Source organism: Pogoniulus pusillus, chromosome 11 (assembly GCF_015220805.1).
Source record: "Pogoniulus pusillus isolate bPogPus1 chromosome 11, bPogPus1.pri, whole genome shotgun sequence".
In the NCBI taxonomy this organism is placed as follows: domain Eukaryota; kingdom Metazoa; phylum Chordata; class Aves; order Piciformes; family Lybiidae; genus Pogoniulus; species Pogoniulus pusillus.
The window spans coordinates 10,228,297-10,248,827 of NC_087274.1; the positions used below are offsets into that span (position 1 = coordinate 10,228,297).

A 20,531-nucleotide genomic window follows, 5' to 3' on the forward strand; every position below is an offset into this window, starting at 1 on the left:
ACTCTCTGTGAACTAATGCAGAACATGTAGTGATGGTCCAGCTCCATCTGATGCTGCCAGCACTAGCTCACTGCCAACAAGCAGGAGCTGGAGCATGGGCAGAACTTTGACTTCATCCATGTTCTTATTGATGCTCTTTGTTACCTGCATGGGCCTGTGGGCTACTGAATGCAGAGACAGCCACTTATTTTCCTTCCCCCCCACCCAAAAGGCAAGTGCTTGCTGCAGCAAACTGGGCACCAGTTCCCCCACCCACTCAGACTTCCTGCTGTACAGTGCTTTGCTTAAAATGTTCCAGGCCAAACAGGAATTCCACAGCTATTTGGGGATATCTGGAGTGAAAAGTGTGCAGGATGAGACACAGAACCATGGTGCCATGTGCTCCTGCCTCTGACTTCTGTCTTCTCTGCTACATAGACTGGATGTGGGTAGGAAATGGTGTGTGAAGAGGAAGAGTCTTGGGAGTGGTGAAGGACTCGATGTCTGCACCCTCTTTGATGTCTGCTGACTTAGAGCTCAGTCACAGATGGGTTGTCCAATTGCTTTGGTTCAGATCTGTCTGCTGGATTTCGTGAACCCGCCAAGGGACTTGACTCTGCTTGTGGAAGTGCCTCAGCATCCTCTGCTGAGAAATCTCTCTCTGGAAGGTTGGGATGCTGTGCATTTGGATTTGCTGCGTTATTTTTGCTTAAGCATTATCCCTGAGGTCACTAAATTCAGTCTCTTTCTCTCCCTCTCCTTAGCTGAAGCTTGAAGATCGCTCTGTGGTCCCTCGAGATGTGGTCAGACACATGAGCTCCAGTGTAAGTGCTTTTTTTGTTTTCCTCTGGCCCTTTTTGATTGTGTTACTGCTGCATGGATTTGTGAGACTTGCCAAATTGCCTGAATGGAGCTGAGCAGTAATGCTTTGAGCCTGAGCTATTTTTAGGGTATGATAGATCTAGCTGCATCCTTTGAAAATCAAATGCTGATATGGCTGCCTCTCTACTGTTTCATATCTGCAAAGGTCTTCAGAGCAAGCAAGCCTGATAATGTCAGGTAATGAGACAAGAAGCTGGTCTGTCCTGCCATCTTTTGAGTTGCAAATCAAATCTCTTCTGAGATGTGAGGAATGTGGATGTGCTCTCTTGGGCCTAACAGAGAGATTGAAGTGAAGGAAGATCACATTGCTGCATGCCTTTGGTGTACTGTGCTAAATAATGTGAAGGAAATACTTTCAGGGGAGCTCTCACAAGCTACAGTGAGCACCATCTCAGGCAGTTTATCCCAGAAATACAGCAAATCCCAGCACTGCTGGAGCATCTGCCACAGCTAGGTCAACAGCAAGCAAGCTGGGTCTTAGCAGCCTACAGTCATTATAGACTCATAGAAGGATTTGGTTTGGAAGGGACCTTGAAGATCATCCAGTTCCAACACTCCAGGGAGTGGAGCACACCTCCACTAGAGAGGACATCTTTCACTAGACCACACTGCCCAAGGCCTCATCCAGCCTGACCTTGAATACCTCCTGGGAGGGAGCATCCACAACTGCTCTGGGCAACCTGTTCCATTGTCTCACCACTCTCACTGTAAAGAATTTCTTCCTAACCTTCAGTCAAAATCTGCCCTTCTGAAGAGTGATTTGCCATTGGAATGGGCTGTCCAGGGAGGTGGTGGAGATGCTGTCCCTGGAGGTGTTCAAGAAGAGCTTGGATGAGGCACTTAGTGCCATGGTCTAGTTGACTGGATAGGGCTGGGGGATAGGTTGGACTGGATGAGCTTGGAGGTCTCTTCCAACCTGGTTGATTCTATGATAGAATGAGAGGAAATGAATCACAACAAGCCCTTGTAAAAAGTCCCTCCCAGCTTTCTTGTAGCCCCCCTTCAGGTGCTGGAAGGCTGCTATAAGGTGTCCCCAGATGTTTGTCTTCTCCAAGCTGAGCAGCCTCAGCTCTCTTAACCTTTACTCTTTGTACTGCTGCTGGATTCTGCCCCTAGTCATTGTTATTGTGCAGCATTTGTGCCTACCAGAGATGTGGGGATTTGGTGCTTGTGCAGAAAATACTGGGAACCTTGTTCAGTGCAGATTACAAGCTGAGAATGTGGTCTCTTTAGGAGCTTAGCTAGGCTGGCAATTTCTTGCTGTTGCTGATGCCTAACCTCTAACCCTGAGCCATCTGGCTTGCCATGTGCACTCCTGTATCTTCACTTGACTTGCTTCCAGCAATGTGGCTACCAAGGATGTGATGAAGCAGGCAGCTGGCCACACGCTGCTGCAATTGCCACCACATGGTGTGCAGCCTGGTGCAGGCCATTCTCTGACCTGGGTGGTTTGGGTTTGTTGGTTTGTTTTTTTTTTAATCAAACCTTTTTTTATCAATTAAAAAGAGACAACCTCACCCTTTTTGCACAGAATGTTCCAAAGAGAAGAAAAACTTGAAGGGTGATTTGAAAACTACTCCACCAGAATATTCCTTCTAAGAAATGCAGTTGTTTGAAATGGAAATTGGGAGTCAGCATCTCTTAGTGAAACTGCAGCTCTCTGGAGGTGTTTCAATCCACAACAATGAGCAGCCAGCAAATGGAACTATCAGTTGCCCATGCTGCTCTGCCTGGCACAGCTGGGCTCTGTAGTGCATCCTCCTGGCTCAGAGGGATGCTTTGTGTCCTGCCTCTCAACTATTTGTTCTCCAGTGCTTCCTAAAGGTTTTCTAAGCTTTCAGGACAGCAAGTTGTTCTCCTCTTGGCAATGGTGCATGTGCTGCTTTTGTTTGCAATTTCCATACTCATCTGAGCAGAAATTGGCTTCCCTGGCTTGCTGCACATCTATCAGTAGATAAATTACCCAGCAGTTGGCCTGCACACTCATTTACTGTCTGCCTGTTTAAACACTGGCTTCTGCTTGATCATTTGTACCAGTGGCTGGGAACTTTTTTGTTTGCTTGGTTTAAATTGGTGGAATGCTGAGGGTATAATTTAGTCTGATCTCTATTCAGAAGCATAGTGAGTCTGAAGGTGAAATCACCTTCCCCTCAAGTAGAATTTAAATGCCAGTGGTAAATGAAAACAATAACACCCCCCCTCTCTCTCCCAAAGAAAACCTTTGCTTGTTAATCAGATTCCAAAAATTACAAGAGCAGTTAAAATAGAAAATCTGCAAGTGTCAGCCTGCCAAATTCAGGATGTGAGGTAGCTGCCCTGCACCAGTTGGCCTGGCAAATGCACAATATGGAACTTACTCTGTATTCACCACACTCTCTTAGGGCTTGTTTTTAACCTTGAAGGAGAAGGATTCAGTCCTCTCTGGTCCTCAAGAGAAGACAGCTGACTCAAATTCATGTGCTTCTCATCGAGCACTGCGTGTGGGGAAAGACTGCTTCAGGGGGTAATGCATAAAATAAGATCATTTTCTGAATGCACTTGGGCCCGGAAACCTAATCCAGCTGGGTGAGAGGCAGTGAAAGTGGCAGAGTTCATTTTTCCAGGTGGATATGCTAATTTAGGGGGAAGATTAGAAGCAGAGCTGTAATCCATCAAACACCTGGATTTTGCTGCTTCAAAGAGTGCTGGGCTGGTTCTTAAATAAAGGAATAAGAGGGTGGTGTAGAGATCTCTTTATTAGGAAAGAGAAGAATGAGGGGTGGAAGATACAGGACTCAGCCTGCTGAGCTGCTGTTCTGAGGGGAGTTTGTTGTCTGCCTTCAAGCCTTGGCTCTGGGGAAGGAGAAGAGCTGCTTCTCAATCTGTTCACTGCCTAAGTACCAAGTGTCTCCTGTGTGAAGATACTGGTCAGGGTACCAGAAGTAGCAGGAGAAAGATCTGGCATGGATACTTCATTCTGGTGTGAGTGTGGCTTGAACCCATCAACTCTTCTGATGAAGATCAGTCACCTCCCTTCTCCAGTTCTGCTGTTGGGCTTGATGGAAATGGATTTTTGTAACAGAACTGTGAGCTGTCAGCTCATGTCACCTGGCCCTTTGTTTAGTAAGAGCATCTAATGATCAGGAGAGTTGTGTTTGAGCAGGCTGCTGGGGAGCTGTGCTCTGACTGCAGACCTGCCCTGGCAGACAAGAGACAAGTTGGTGACTTCCCACTCTGGGACAGCTCTGCTGAGCCTGCTGTAACCTCATGGAGTGATTCAGCAGAACCCCTCAGCCTGCAGGTCTGCCTCCCCTGTGGCAGCCTAACGTTTCATCTGACAGCCAAATAAACTCATGATAAGCAAAGGTTTGGTGGCAGATGAGGGAAAAGAGCTGTGGCTCAACAGCCCTGTAGCTTCTGGGGCTGCTTACGACCTTGATCTCTGCTTTCTTAACCACAGATGAAGCTCTGTGCTTCCTCAAGTGTTCAGCAACTGAATAGAGAGCAAAGCTGAACTAAAGGTGGTGCTCCTGTGCGTGCCTTGTTGCACCCAGCTGTGCTGGATGGGAGTCAGGCTCGTGGGGTGATGCAGGCACCCTCTCCATGGAGAAACCATCACCCAGAGAATGGGCAGAGGTTGTTGGTGTACATCAGTCATCCCAGCTCTGATTTTATTACTTGCTATTCTTTCCTTATCAATAGAAGAGAGGATTTAGGGCCCAGAGACAGGATCTGCAGAACCCACAGGTGTTGGATCAAATCATGTCTCGGAGCTGCTGTTGTGTTGGCTGCTGATAAAGGAAAAAATAATGCTGAAATGCTCAGTGTAGGGCAAGGAGTTTGTTTCTTGAGGGTTTTTTTTGGTTCTGCATACTAAGCAATCTAAAACCCAGGGCCAGAACTGCAAAGCATGGACAGAGGAGGGACTGGGCATGCTTAATTTAGCTTAATTTGGAGGAGAAGCAGGGTCAGTGGCTGTGCTCTGGCCTGCTGAGCTGTGGGTTTGTTGAGCAGGTGCCACTTCTGAGCTGGTCTTGCACATCTGATGGCTTGAGTCGTGCTGGCAGCAGCTGTTGTGGAGCTGGTGTAGTTCTGCCAAACCCTTCTCAGGTGAGAGATAATCTCTGTTGGGCTCCTTCCTGGCAGCCTTTGCTGCTGTCTGCATGATGGAACTGGGGAAAGCTTCTTTTGCTTCCCAGACTTTCTAGAATGAAATGGAAGTGCTGTGTACATATATGGTGAGGGTCCAGAGGAGGCCACAAAAATGATCAGAGGGCTGGAGCATCTCTGCTGTGAGGACAGGCTGAGAGTTGAGGTGGTTCAGCTTGGAGAAGAGAAGGCTCCAGGGAGATCTAGTAACAACCTTCCAGTACCTGAAAGGGGCCTACAGGAAGGCTGGGCAGGGGCTGTTTCCAAGAGCTTGTAGCACTTAGAACAAGAGGCATTGGTCTGAAACTAAAGCAGAGTAGGTTTAGGTTGGACATTAGGAAGAAACTCTGCTGTGAGGGGGGTGGAGCACTGGAATAGGTTTCCCACGGAGGTGGTAGCTTCCCCATCGCTGGAGACATTTAGGGTCGGGTTTGATGGGGCTCTGAGCAGCTTGTTCTAGTTGGGGATGTCCCTGCTCACTGCAGAGGGATTGGACTAGATGGCCTCTAGAGGTCCCTTCCAGCTCACTGCGTTCTATGCTCCTGTAGGGAGCAGCTGAAGCCCCTGCTGCTTCGTGCTCTTCATCCCTCCTGACCGTGCTGACACAGCTCTGCCTGGGCAATATGTGGAGCAGGACCCAGATTCCTCACCACTGCCTCCTTGAGAGATGGGGCCCTACAGAGCAGTGTTTGTGTGATGTGAGAAATCACAGAATGGTAGGGGTTGGAAGGGACCTCTGGAGTTCGTTGACTCCAGCCTCCCTGCCAGAGCTGGAAGAGGACTTGCAGCAGGCAGATGGAAAGCAAGCCAAGCAAACGGGCTGAGCAAGCTGTCCAGGAGTTGTCCTGGACTGTGAGTGCCTGCAGACAGTCTTTGCTCTAACAGCCAGTCCCCAGGAGGAGATTGGATGAGTTGAGCACCAGCAAACCTCTCATCTCCCAGAAGGACTGCCCAGGGCTGAGTGAAAGCCTTGAATAAATATTTAACGTGGTCAAAAGAACAGAGTCTTTGTAAGTGGACTGAGCAAACAAATCCACTTCTCAGAGGGTAGATGTCCTTTAAGTGTTGTGCTCAAGTCCTGCTGGAGCAGAGACCTTGATGTTTGAGATAAGGACAGCTTCAGAAGTTGCTGATAGCAGGGCATTTGTTGTGCTGGCCCTCAGTCAGCTTCTCTAATGGACTTGTGGTCTTTAATAAAGCAGAGTATTGATTGTCCCAGCTGTCAGGAGGCCAGGGCAGCTGTCATAGTTGACAGTGTTTGGGTTAGCAGCCCTTCCTTGCAGGCCTTCACCATATGTGTGAGCATTGTGCATATTGTGTGCTCCCTGCCAAACTGGCCCCAGAAGGCTCTTGACAGCATGAGCTGTTTTCCTGGGGACAAAAAAAGAGATTGGAACTTTGCTAAAAAGTGAGGGAGATAATGACAACCATCTCATAATTGGACCAACTGTAAATTATCTGGCTTGAAACCTTCAAATCTGACTAGAAGTGACAGATTTTTTAGTGTGGCAGCAAGTGAAGACCACTGCTTATGTCCTGAAGAATCAAGCATTGGGTGAGAAGTTGCAGCCAGCTTCTAAGAGCTGGGGTTGACTCAAGGCAGTACCTGCAGAGTTAAACTGAGGGTTTGCAGAGATCTGCCTAAGGAGGCAGGTTTTAAAGGCAGGAAGTTCTAAACACCTGGCACAGAGTGGTCTGTTTTGACTAGATGCAGGGGTCTCTGGGCTGCTGCTTGAGCAGCAGGTTTTAACTGGGGAGAAGACACTCCAGGTCCTTCATAGTGATCTCATCTTCTGTGTTGTCTTAGGGTCATGTGAAATGCCTCTTCAGAATGAGAGTCTGAAGGGTAAGGGGGGATTTAGTCTTGAAAGCTTCTCTGCACATGCAGTTCATACACAGAGCACATAAATGTGCTAACAAGCCTTTCTCTTTTCAGGACAGCCAATGTGGAACTGTAATTGATGTCAACATAGAGTGTGCTGTGAAGCTGGTAGGAACCAACTGCATCCTCTACCCTGTCAACAGCAAAGACCTGCAACATATCTGGGTGAGAATGCAGCCAAATCAGATATGGGAGCCAGGGCTTGGTGGTTTGGAGGGTGCTGCTGTACATCAGGTAGCAGGTGCAGGGGGAGCATGCATGCTGTGCTAGATGCATCTGCAGTTTGGGTTTATTTTAAACTCACCACAAGCATCCTCCCTGGGAGAGGATGATGTAGCATTGCCTCACCTCCCCATCTGTTCTGTGTTCCTGATCACATTGCTTAGTCCAAACTGACTTGAAAGGTTAGGCTGAGATTACAGTGTGAGAACTTCTGTGCTGGGATGGGCTGGTGAGACAACCTGACTGGGGCAGCCTGGTGCCTGTGACACGGAGCAGTGGAGCTGCAGTACTGCTTCCACAGGCTGTGAAAGTGCCAAGATGAGTTGAGCTGGAGCAATCTGAAACATCTCTGGTTCTCCCAGTTTGGGTGGGTGCATGATTTCCAGAGACCACCGGGGAATAGGATTTCATCATTGTTTTTCCTCTGAGAAAAAGATAATTTGGGAGTGAAGAGGAAAAAAGTGTCACAACCCATCCCTCTCAGGAAACAGCCTGTGGAAAGGCAGCAAGATACAAGCTTCTCTGGGATGGAAAATTAGTCTCAGTGATAAAAATGAATTGTTATTGTGAACTGAAGACAAGTGTGAGTATGCCTCTGCTTGTCAGAGCAGCTCCTGAGCAGGGCAGGACAATCAAAGATCTGAGGGGCAAAAAAAAATCCCAGAGAAAGCCTAAGCTGTGTAACTGGAGAATGCAGGCTATGGGCTGCCTCTCAAGCAGTCTGCATTCAACATTCTTTCATTCCTGTTTACAGTGAGCTCAGCAGTTGCTGTTAAGTCCCTTTTGAGACTGCTTTTTTAGGCTGCATCGTGTGAGGACTTCGTCCATGGCTGTCAAAGTACAGGGGTTGGTAGTTACAAGGTTTTCTTTCCTGTTTCTGTAGCCTTTCATGTATGGTGACTACATAGCCTATGACTGCTGGCTGGGCAAGGTCTATGATTTGAAGAACCAGGTCATCCTCAAGCTTTCCAATGGAGCCAGGTACCTCTTGCTGTAGAAGACTTTCCTGCTTGGCTTTCAAAAGCCTCATCTGTTCAGGGGGAACTGGAGACAGGCTGAGCCTCACTCACAGACTGATGTGGCCTGCTCACATTACCCTTGGCTGTAGAGTGAGGATACCTCTTTCTCTGAAAACACTGAAATTGGTTGGTCCTCCTCTACAAATGGTTACCTTCCAGCATTTCCATCAGTGCACCAGAACCAAAGCATGTTGGTCTTCAAACTGTGCTTCTCCTCTGCCCACAGAGCTGCTTAAGACACATTGCTATTCTAGACCTTTTCACAGCAGGAGAGCCTAACTTTGCTGAGAGGTAGGGCAAGTTCTTACCTTAAAGGTCTGGGAAAGTGCAGAAACTTGCAGGCTAGTGGATTTTACCAAAGATGAATCACACAGAAACATTCAGGTTGGAAAAGCCTCTCAGGATCATGAAGTCCAACTGATATCCCTGCTCTACAAGGCTCACCCTAAACCATATCCCCAAGCACCACATCCAAACGACCTTTAAACACATCCAGGGTTGGTGACTCCACCACCTCCCTGCCCAGAGCATTCCAGTGCCTGACCACTCTTGCTGGGAAAACATTTTTCCTAATATCTAGTCTAAAACTCCCCAGTGGCAGCTTGAGGCCATTGCCTCTTCTTCTATTGCTAATTACCTAGGAGAAGAGACTAGCACCACCCTCTCTGCAACATCCTTTCAGGTAGCTGTAGACAACAGTGAGATCTGTCCTCAGCCTTCTCTTTTCCAAACTAACCACCTCCAGCCCCTTCAGTTGCTCCTCATCAGATTTATTCTGCAAGCCCTTCCCCACCTTCCTTGCCCTCCTCTGCACTGGCTCCAGCACCTCCACATCCCTCTTGTATTGAGGTGCCCACACTTGACCACAATACACAAGGTGTGGCCTCACCAGAGCACCCCAAGACTGAACAGCTTTGTTTTCTCACTGCTATTTGTGGCTATACTGGGGATGTTTTTTCTAGTGCAGACATAATCCAAAGTCTCATCTCTAGAGAGAGATTTAACCAGAGAGCTTGTAAGAAGTGCTGGGTGAATTTCTCTTTCAGAAAGCCAGCAGGAAGATCTGATTCTGTTCCTTGTGCATGTCAGGCAGTTAGCTGTGGGCTTAACCCCTGTGAATTCTATGCATTCCCTCTCTCTGAGCCTGTCTTGTCCAACAAACTTTTTTTACTGATTCAAGGGAAGGAAGGAACCAGTGGAGACCAAGAGGCTTCTGGGCCTGGCAGCTGGGGAATAACCCATTTGTGTTGTAAATTGAGTGTTGACATTGATGTTTTTAAGGGGAAGAACCCCCAAACTCAAAGCCACAGTCCTGCAGCCAGCTCTGAGTTTTTTAAGAAAAGCAGGGCAAGAGCTGTAAGAGAACATTGGTTGGATGCAGAGGAGGGCAAGGAAGTTGTGGAGGGCCTAGAGACTATATCAAATAAAGAGTGACTAAAGTAGCTGGGGATGGTTAGTTTGAAAGAGAAGAGGCTGAGGGCAGGCCTCATGACTGTCTACAGCTACCCAAAAGGAGGTTGTGGAGAGGTTGGTGCTGGTCTGGTCTCAACAGTAATTAGTGACATGAGAGAATGGGCTCAAGCTGCCACTGGGAAGGTTTAGACTAGATACTAGGAAAAATGTTTTCCCAACAAAAGTGGTCAGGCACTGGAATGCTCTGGGCAGGAAGGCAGAGGAGTCACCAACCCTAGAAGTGTTTAAAAGTCACTGAGATGTGCTTTAGGGTGAACCTTGTAGAGTAGGGACATTAGTTGGACTTGGTGATCTTGAGAGGCTTTTCCAACCTGAACGTTTCTGTGGTTCTGCATCTGTGCATTTGGTGATCCTGAGAGGCTTTTCCAACCTCAGTATTTCTGTGGTTCTGCATCTGTGCTTTTGAGTGTTGCAGCATTCAGTGAACCCAATCTGGAAGGCTCTTACTGCAGCGTGTTAAAACGGGAGTGAAAAATAGCTCCACTTCTCTATCAGTATTGCCTACAGTTACTGGTGCAGTTTAAAGCCTTGCTGCTTGGTGTCTGTTAGCAGCTGATGCACAGCTATAGAAGATGAGGTAACCATTTTCAAACTCTCCCCTAATGAATCATTTGAGATCCTACCAGAAGTCTCTCTGTTAGTGAAGCAAGTGGACCCAACTTGCCTGTAGGCTTCCAGCAGCAATGTGAATAACAAATGGAGCTTTTGCAGCAGACAGATCTTGTCCAGCACCCTGCATATTACTCACTTAAGACTTTTTTACTTGCTGATTGCAAGCTTTAGGTACCAGGCAGTGCTTTTATAGCAGGTTTTTAGCAGGTCTTGCTCTGGGTGATAAAAGCTCACGTGGCTCATTGTGGCCCTGAGCAGCCTGGTTTAGTTGGAGGTGTCCTTGCTTACTGCAGATGACCTTTGAGAGTCCCTTCCAACCCGATGCAATCCATGATCTACTGCTGACCATTTGGATAGGTCCACTCAGGCAGCATCAGTTAATTTGGTGCTGTTTGTTTCTGAGTTGGATGGCTCTGGAAATGCAACCCTGTCTCTTGTCTGTTTTCCAGGTGTTCTATGAGCACAGAAGATGGAGCCAAGCTCTATGATGTTTGCCCTCATGTCAGTGACTCGGTGAGCTTCCAGTTGTCCCAAGAGCCTCTTTGATCCACTTCACCTTGTAAGGTTTTCATGTGGCAGGGAGAGAGAAGGCAAAACTCATTGATCTCAGCAGTTATTAATCTGACAATTAAACTGCAAACCACTTCAGTAGATTTTCACTTGAAGCAAGTCTAACAGGATGTAGCTTAAAGGCATTGTCAGTAATGAGCAGGTTTGGAGGAGGTGCTACAATTAGAGTATACAACTGCTTGCCTTGCAAACAACTGGCAGAGTGTGCATCAGATGGCTGATGGCAAGGCAGTTCACTGCTCGTTCTGTCTCTACGTGCTTGAAAAGGCTCTTACATCATCGAATGCTGGCAGAATTGTTCCCCTCCCTTCTGGAAAGGGGCACTTTGTTTCAAAGGTGTTCTGCTAGAAGCACATGTTAAAACGCTTTCTCTCTTGTTCTAGTCCATCACATTCTCTCAATGGGGACCTGCCACCATTCTGCCTTTCTCCAAATCTCATGATTTTTGGGGTAAACCACTGTGCTGATGGGATCTAACCTCCCACCTTCAGAGGCTGGTGGCAGCTTCCTTGTTCTTCCAAACAGCATCAGAAGGGCCTTGCTGCGCTCTCAGAGCTGACAGAGGGATGGTGTATAAGTCTGAAAAACTAGCAGCACAGTCAGCTCTTTCCCTTCCCAGCTTTGAAAGAAAAGGTCCCTTTGATCTAAAACTGCACAGCTGTTAAAATTTGATGCCTGGTTTTCTTTTTTTTGAAGAGTAAATGGAATATCAGTTGTGGTTTTCTGCTTCTGAACAGAAAAGGAGTGGTCCGTCGCTAGATATTCTCCAATCTCTTAGTCTCTGCTATTTTGGGTTGTGCAGTTTGTTTTCCCCTTGCTAAGTGGATGTAACAGCATCCAGCTTCTGATTGCTCAATTTAGAGATACCTTGTTTTGAGTCGTGGTTGCCTTTAAAGTGTGTAGCACTCTGGAGAATTGCGGTTTGGTCTGAAACATGAGTTTGTCTCCAGTCTTACTCCTGATCCCGTGCTCAGTATTGCTGTGACAGACACTTCCCTGACTTAGATCTTGTCACACTGCTCTTATCCTTTCTGACAAATTACAAGACTCGATTCAATTTTGTGCTCAAGGTTTTACCTACCCTAAACTGCTCTGTCCGCCCCCACATTCTGGATCTTCAGCTCAAGTCACTCTTAAGTATCAGTGGGAAGAGCTCTGTGAGAGCACAGTTGTTGTGTTTACCATCCTGCTTTGTTTTCAAAGAACTGTCACCTTCACTAATCCACCTAAGGCATGAGTGGTGCTGGCAAACCTCATCTGAGGAACTGAGGAACAAAAGCAGGCATCCTCTGGCTCTGTAGGAACTGAAGTTGTAGGTGCCTGAGTTAGAGCATGGAAAAGAGATGGATGTCCTTGCCCGGACACTCAGCCCACTTTGGCTGCCTTGTTTCTGAGCACATATGCAGGGAATTAGCCATCTTGTGTTTGTTGGTGCTTACCTTTAGCTTTTCCCCCACTGAGTCATAGTCCCATTCAGATGTTGCTATAGGAACTGCTGGGCTGCTTCAGGAGAGGAATGAGCTTTGGGAGATGGGCCCCTTGCAGACTTAACCATGAATGAGAGGAGAAAAATACTGGAATCCTAACTCTTGCTCTTAAGAGTCTTTTATGATGGCTTATTTCTCCTTCCTTTCTCCTCACAGGGTCTCTTCTTTGATGATTCATATGGCTTTTATCCTGGGCAAGTCCTCATTGGGCCTTCTAAAGTCTTCTCCAGCGTGCAGTGGCTGTCAGGTGTGAAGCCTGTTCTGAGCACAAAGAGCAAGTTCAGAGTGGTGGTGGAAGAGGTAAGGACTGAGGAGCAGCTGACACTCAGCCACCTTCTGCACAAAGCAGTCCCTGGCTGGTGTTTTGGAGCAGAGTCAGCTTGCCATGGTAACCTTCCAAGAGCTAATGCACTGTGGCTGTGGTGTTCTGAGGTGACAAATTTCTTATTGTGGCCTGACAGGACTTCTCAGCATCATTTGGCTTTTGCTCCTGAGGGACCCTGCTGGCACCCTTTAAGGTAGTCTTGTGCCAGTACACTTAAAGGTCAGCTCTGCTGATCCATGAGGATAGTAGAAGCACCTTTTCTATTGAAGCTTCATGCTCAAAAAGGGAGAGACATCCCTGACTCTTTGCTGAAAGAGAGAGCAGCTCCAAGTCCTTTAGCATGTCTCTGTGACCTTGGGCCACTGATCTAGAAGTACCACAGCTTCCCTTCCAAGGCAGATGTCATCTTCCTGGAAGTGAAACTCAAAGAGTTCTCAGTGGTGCCAGGAGCCACACTATGGGAGCACTGCAGGGCTCCTGGATGTGGTGAAGCTGCACTTGGCCATCTTAAATGGTAGCAGCAGGTTTACAGTTTTCGTCTTTGTAGGTCCTAGCTGCTGATCTAGGAAAGTTCCTGGAAAACTAATTCAATTGCTTTCTCTTTCTCTCCACTGTAGGTACAAGTAGTAGAACTAAAGGTTACTTGGATCACTAAAAGCTTCTGTCCTGGAGGTACTGACAGTGTGAGCCCTCCTCCCTCCATAATTAGCCAGGAGAACCTGTGCAGGTGAGATGAGCTGAGAACCCCAACACCCAGGCCCTGCACAGACTGTGGGTGACATGTCTGCCAGATAATTAGACACAACACTGCTGCTTCCAAGTGGCTTTTTCTTCCTTGTGGTACAGCTGTGTATATCCCAGAGCTTCTCCAATGAGATAAAAATAGCTTCTAAATGAGTTTAGCAGGCACCTGAGTTACCAACACAGGGGCTAGCATCCCAGCCGTGGTCTCCAAGTACTCTGCAGCTGACAGGTGCATCGAAGAGAGCCATTTCTGGCAGCATCTCACTTCTCCCCGCGTCCTTCTGCTCGTGTCTGGAGCAGGCAGCAGCTCCGAGCTGTATGCAGGGGGCAGCTCCCGTAGTGGGCCCAGGCTGGTGCTGAAGGCGCTTCTGGTGCCCTCTGCTGGCTGCAGCTGCAGAAATAGGTTGGACAGCCCTGCGAGAGGAGTCAGCTGAGCCTAATAGCACAGTGCGCTGTGGTTCCTGCCTGCAGTTCCTAAGGGAGCTGGACAAGAGGAGCTTTCAGATGACAGCAAAAGAAACCCAACAATGCCAGCTTCAAAAGTCTCTTGGCTATTGTCTCAGGGAGGGGAGCTGGAGGGAGAGGAGTGACTGATGTCCCACCAAAAACCCTTTGTGTCCCCACCCAGTCCCTGGTGACATTCCCACTCCTCCTTTAGAATTGTGTGCCTGGAAAAGATTTGGTGTGGTATCAGCTTCTGCCACCCCAGAAGAAGTGCCATTGACATGAAGTCATGCCAGCCTCCTGAAGGCCACAGAGTCCCAGCATGTTGGGGGTTGGAAGGGATCTCTAGTTCAACCTTCCTGCTAAAGCAGAGCTGCCTAGAGCAGGTTGCCCAGGATCACAGTGTCCAGGTGGGTTTGGAATGTCTCCAGAGAAGGAGACTCCATCACCTCTCTGAGCAGCCTGCTCCAGGGCTCCAGCACCCTCACAGGATGTTTTTCCTTATGTTGAGGTGAAGCTTCCTGTGTCAGTTTTTACCCATTGCCTTTTGTGCTATTGCAGGACACTAGTGAAAAGGTTTGCACTTGATGCTGATAAGCATTGCTAAGATGATTGATAAGATTCCCTTACTGCTTTTGCTTTTTGCTCATGGCTCTCTCCTTCTGTTCTACCAGGGTAAAGCGTCTGGGGTGCTTTGACCATGCCCAGAGGCAGCTTGGGGAGAGATGCCTCTATGTGTTCCCAGACAAAGTGGAACCTGCAAAAATCACCTGTGAATGCCCTGAGAGGAACTGTGTCCTGGGGGAAGGGTCAGTTGCCAAAAAGGTGAGCTGAGGGGTTGAGGGAGGCATTGACTTCTCTAAGCATTTCTAGTCACTGTGGCTTTTATAGCAGAATCTTCCTGGTAGTCATGCAGCCTGAAATGTGACTCCTGGAGTGGTGGTTGTAAAGAGTAATGGCTTGTTGTTGCCAGCAGCCAAGTCACCTTGTGCAGCAGTCTGACTACACTGGGTGAAGCACACAGCTAATGCCCTGAGAACATAAGCAGGACCTCAAACACAGAGGTGTCACCTTGCAGGGATCAAGCTGTGTCAGAGCTGGCATGCTCTGGCAGACAGGGCTGCTGGACACCTCATTTTCATTAGCATCACCTCAGGTTTCTCATGGAGCTGAGCTGTTCAGTTAAGTCCTCACTGCAGTCTCTGTTTCCACACTGTGGTTCCTCCATGCTGGCTGTAGAGCAGCAATGTTCTAGAACAACAGGATATCCTCAGTGTGGATGATGACTTCCCTGCAGAGCTGTGTCTGTTACATAGATTAGCTTCTGCAGCTCCTTGTGACCTTCCATAACAAAGTTCAGAACAGGCTCAAAGCAGCCTGAAGTAGCCAAGCTCCCGTTCCTTGGACTGGTCCTGTGCTGCTCCTGAGCAGAGCAGTGGTGAGATACTGGTTTACAGTGTGCTCTGGTGCAAATGAGATGTACAGGAGCCTGTGGGGGACAGTTTAGCTCTCTATACAAAGCTGGCAGGGGGCTGGCAGCCTGCTGAGGGTACAGACATTGTGTGACCCCAATCTGCTTTGCCTAGGTGAGGAGGCTGCTGAAGAAGCAGATAGTGAAGATCATGTCGTGCTCCCCGGAGTCTCAGGGTACTGCTGAAGCCCCTGACAAAGAGTCTGCTGCAGCTGCTGAGCCAAAGTCAGAAGAGCTCAAGCCTGGATCAAAGTGTGAGCTGGATGATTCTTCCAACGGTGCACCAAGCCCTGTGGAGAGGAAGGAGGAGCAGCCTGAGGAGGCAGGGAAGGAGAAAGGGGCAGCAGCAGCGCGGCAGCAGCAGCCTCCTCCCTTCCTGCTGAAAGACGAAGGGTCGGCAGACTACCGCCTTCAGTCCATGGAGCAGGATGCTGATGACGAGGCAGCTGATGACACTGACGACACGAGCTCTGTCACCTCTTCTGCCAGCTCCACTGCCTCATCCCAGAGTGGCAGCGGCGCCGGCCGCAAGAAGAGCATCCCTCTCTCCATCAAAAACCTGAAGCGGAAGCACAAGAAGAAGAAGACCAAGATATCACGAGAGTTTAAGCCAGGAGACAGGTGAGCTGGCTCTCCAAACGCAGAAGTTCTCCCCAAAAATCTCCCTCATCAAACCTCTCAGGTGTAACCATCACCCTCAGCTTGGGTGCAGGATGTGGTGCCCCTCGTTGCCAGGGCAGCGCCGGCTGGCAACCAGCAGCAATTATCTTGTGATGACTGTGCAGTGGCCCGAGAGGAATCAGCTTGGGCTCAGTCCAGCCACTGATGAAACTGGGGCCACGTGATGTGACACTGATGCTCTTCTCTTTGAGCTGTGCCCCGGGGCATTGCCAGGCTGTCTGTGCTGCACTAAGCTCTGTTTGCAGAGACAGGTGAATGAAGATCGCACAGCCCAAACGTGACACTAATTGGTTACCTCCTTGGCAGCCTCCGCAGAAGGGCTAAGGACAGAGCATACTGTCAGGAGGGACAGCTTCTCTTCAGCAAGCTGTCTCCAGACCTGCACAGAGGGCTGTGCTGGCAGGGGTTTGTGCTGCAGTGGTCTCCTGCTCTGGAGAAAGGGCTGCAGCTTTAGCCAGCAGTATGCTTTTTATTGGCTTTTTAATAAGCAAAGTGCCCTGACAGCCTTAGGAATTGATTTGAGTGGCTGGGGGCAGGGAGCATTGCCTGTCTCTGCCCATTTACAGATAAACCTGTATCTCGGCAGCTTTTACCTTCTGCCTGATTTGAGAATGTTTAAACTGTTTGCAGAGGATGCAGACACCTAGCAACTGCCTAGCCTGTCTTGCTGCCTTCCCTACTTAGTTGTATGCAGAGCCTACATAGAAATGAACTGGTGCAAGAATGTGAGAGAGATCTCCCAAACAAGTGACATTATCAGGATTCAAGGAATGCAGGAGCTTGAGAATGCCATAAACTTAATTCACATTTTGTTTTGGTATTTCAGCTTTGCCTGTTTGCAAGGAGAGAGCTTTTCCTTTAGCCCTTGTGGGTTTGGAGAAATTGGATTTGAAGGTCACAGACCTCAGCAGAGCAGTGCTCAAGTGAAATAAAAATGGGAGTGTGTGATAAAGCTCCTGGGAGTTCACTTTGCACTCCTCACTCCCCTGCTGTGTGCCTCTACTTCACTGAAGGCTTTGTTTGGGGAGTTTAGCTGGTGAGCCTGCTGGCTTTCTGCACTAGGCAGGCACTGGGGGGGACATTCCTGTGACAACACAGAGATTCCTGTGCTGGATCTGGGCAGCTGTGCAGAAGGAAATGCAGAGATAAAGTGCTGGGACACTTTGCAGAGATGGCCATGCCACAGGGAATAAGAAATAGAGGATTTTCAGCACACAATATGAAACCCCAGCTTGGTACTTTAAAGGGCATATTGTGGCAACTGGTCACAGCTCAGTGTGAGGAATCTTCACTGTTTGACTACTCAGCTGGAGCTGGTGAGACCATCAGTAGATGTGCTGCCAGCACTGCTGAGAAATGCAAAGTGGATGGGCTTGCTGCAGTTAGTCACCAGATCTGATGTGTCAGCTCCCAGGCATCTGACTGCAGGGGGCCAGCTCAGCCTGTGGCATTACCATCGTTTGCTGACCTGCTGCAGCTCTCCAGGCAGCAGAGACCTCTGATTATTGCTTAGTGAGGGCATACAGGGATATTTACTCATGCCAGGTCGTGATTCTTGTTTGTGAAGCAGCATAAACTGCACTGCAGGCAGGACAGTATCATTTCCTTGGCTGGGCTGCCTTTCTGCCTTCCCATCCTCAGCTGCACAGGCCCCTCCTTCTCCCCCCCAGAACCATCTGCTGGATGTCACCCACCACACTTGACCTATTACAGATTTCTTTCTCTGATGATTTCTGCTGGTCAGTGCTGGCCCTGATAAAAACTTCATATTATTTCTCCTTCAGCATTTGTCTGATACTCCTAAAAGCACTGCTGGAGGAAAACAGTTGTACTTGGCTGTTGTATCTTCTTTGTGGCTTGACTGGAAACCAGCATAAATGCAGCACTTGTGTTATGTCTGGAAGGCTTGGCCAGCAGAAGAAAGGCAACATCTAAAATCAGCATGGGATTCACTTTGTTTGGTGCTGTAGGAGGCATGAAACTGGTGGAGGGCTCATCAGAAGAGTGTCCAGCCAGACTCTTCCTCCTGCCCCCAGGCAACTTATCTCTCCCAGCAGCTCTGTCAAGCTCACAGCAGAGCAGGCAGCGTGGGGTCCATTGATGCACGTTCAGGCTTCATTCCTGTGCTGCAGAGACACACATACATGTGTTTGACCAGCTGGGAAGGAGACTTCTGTCCTTCAGGCACAATCCTCTCGCTTTACCCACGTTCAGTGTGTTGCCTTTTGGGGCTTTTTTGCTTTTCTGGAAGGACTCAGATGGATGCTGCTTTATCTTTCCTTTCTGGTGCCATTCTCCTAGCTTCAAAGCTTCCTCAGAGCTGCCAGACTGGAAGATGCTTGGCTGAAGATGACTTAAGTCAGGGGTCTACTCAAAAGCATCCAACAGAGGGCTACAAAAGTGATGTAGGGGCTGAAACACTGCCCTGTGAGGAGATGCTGAGGGACCTGGGGCTGTTTGGTGTGAGGATGAGAAGACTTAGCAGAGATCTGATAATGGTTTATAAAGATGAGAGCTGAGTGTCAAGAGGGAGGGCAGAGGCTCTTCTCAGTTGTGTCCTGTGATGGGACAGGGGGCAGTGCATATAAATTACAGCACAGGAGGTTCCACCTTGACATGAGGAAAAACTTCTTTACTGTGAAAGTCATGGAGCAGTGGAACAGGCTCCCCAGAGAGGTTGTGGAGTCTCCTTCTCTGGAGTCTTTGGAGATCTGTCTGGATACATTCCTGTGTGACCTGCACTAGAATATGATGCTGCTCTGGTAGCGGGGGTGGAGTTGATCTCCAGAGGTCTCTTCCAACCACTAATGTCCTGTGATGGCAGTTGAAGAACCTGTTATGTCTCTGCCAGGGGTAGAAAGTGGGTGCTAGCAGATGTAACTTGCTCCACAGGGAACAAAACTGAGCTCAACATCAGCTCACTGGAAAAGAAGTCCTCCTGCTGGGTAGACTTGCAGCAGTGTCATATTGCAGTGATTTGGAACCTGTCAAAACAAAGCCTGATGTCTGACTGCTTCTGCTGGGACCAAATGAGGTTCCCTAACTTCCCTCCCAGCCTGCTGCAATGGTCGTCAATGATCTGAGATCCGTCTTGAGCCTCAGTGTCAGCAGCACCACGCTCTGATTGTGTTCCTGCACGTTCCCTCTAGTAACTCATTGCCTTTCTGTGTTCCCAGGGTTGCTGTGGAAGTGGTGACCACCATGACTTCAGCTGATGTGATGTGGCAGGATGGCACCGTGGAGACAAACATCCGCTCCAACGAGCTGATCCCAGTGCATCATCTCGACAACAATGAGTTCTGCCCTGGGGACTTTGTGGTGGACAAAAGAGGTATTGGGTGTCAAAACCACACTCTCCTCAGGGAGCAAACCTGCTCTTAGTTGCAAAGTGCTCATCGAGCTGGATCCTCCTCATGTACGTTGTAGCCCTTCTTAGGTAGCTGCTAGTGCTCCTCACCCGAGGGTAGGCATAAGAGCCTGACAGGCCACACAGTGATTAGCAGACAACAGCAATGTCAGAAGAGAGCCAAGAGTTGAACACCAAAACTGACCTATGGCAACAGGCAAGATGTGGAGCAAAGCTAGAAATCTCAAGCTGTCTCTCTTCTCCTTGAAAGGGCAAACAGCTCTGAGCTCTTGCAGAGTGAGGGGAGAAATAAACAGCTCCCCTCAGGCTGCTTCCTCTGTGGCCTGTCTGTCCTGATGATTTTTTTTTCTTAGTCTTGGGATCCAGAGGCATCTCCTTGCATCCTGTTTTCTTTTTCAAACCCATTGGTGACACTACTGAGGGTCACAGTCTAAGTTCAAGGAGCGGTACAGCTCTTGGATATGAAATATTGATAGCACACCATCTGTCCCTCAGCTCCCTTTCTGGCAGGGGTTGACCCTCAACAGTGGGGAGCACAGGGAGGAGGAAAGCTGATTTACCAAAACACAGATGCTGTGTGGCCATTTCTGATGGGTACTAGTCCAGCAGGTCTTGTGGGTTAGACACAGACTGTGGAAACTAAACTTACTAAACTAGCATTCTAGCTTGGCCCCTGGGAACCTCTCTTCCTCTCTGCCAAATATACTCTCCAAGCAGTCTGGGATCCCTGCAGTTCCTCTGTCCCCCTTCTAAGAGTGCCAGGAGGTGGATCCTTGCCAGAAACAAGTCTGAAGTATGTCTGGATAGCAGCGTGCTGGGCAACAGCCCAGGCCTAGAGGGGAGGTCCAGGCCTGGCTTTGCTGTTGGTCCCTGATGTGATGTATCCTGCCTGCCTTCTACCTTTGTTGTCCAGTCCATTTTTACATAGGAGCAAAACTATTTTGGGTAGCACATTACTGGATGGAGAGCTTGGCAGCCCAGGCTGCTCTCAGGGAGCTCTTTGCCAGCCTGTCCAGAAGCTGTTGAGTGTCTTGGTGTGTAGAACTGACTTGGAGGGCAGAGCACTAAGGTGACAATGTGCTTGCTCTTGGTGAATAGAGCTGAAAAGTGGTTGCAAAGTGACTGTGTTCAGTCTGTCATCACCCCGTGTCCCATTAAGATGCACCTCGTTAGCTGAGCACAGTTCTGACTGTGTAGGAGGCACTGTTTTCCCTCCTGCCGTTCACAAATGGAAGGTTTCAACCA

The 20,531-nt window shown here is 48.8% G+C and overlaps 1 protein-coding gene across 1 annotated transcript in view; it reads left to right on the top strand.

Moving 5' to 3' along the window:
• UBE2O (ubiquitin conjugating enzyme E2 O) overlaps positions 1 to 20,531 on the top strand; it is a 73,653-nt gene that overhangs the window by 38,625 nt on the left and 14,497 nt on the right. The window contains exons 2-10 of the mRNA XM_064150950.1: positions 744 to 803; positions 6,926 to 7,036; positions 7,977 to 8,074; positions 10,647 to 10,710; positions 12,411 to 12,554; positions 13,197 to 13,306; positions 14,442 to 14,592; positions 15,354 to 15,859; positions 19,096 to 19,250. Of these exons, the coding sequence (XP_064007020.1) occupies positions 744 to 803; positions 6,926 to 7,036; positions 7,977 to 8,074; positions 10,647 to 10,710; positions 12,411 to 12,554; positions 13,197 to 13,306; positions 14,442 to 14,592; positions 15,354 to 15,859; positions 19,096 to 19,250 (1,399 nt within the window). The remainder of the gene's footprint in view (positions 1 to 743; positions 804 to 6,925; positions 7,037 to 7,976; positions 8,075 to 10,646; positions 10,711 to 12,410; positions 12,555 to 13,196; positions 13,307 to 14,441; positions 14,593 to 15,353; positions 15,860 to 19,095; positions 19,251 to 20,531) is intronic.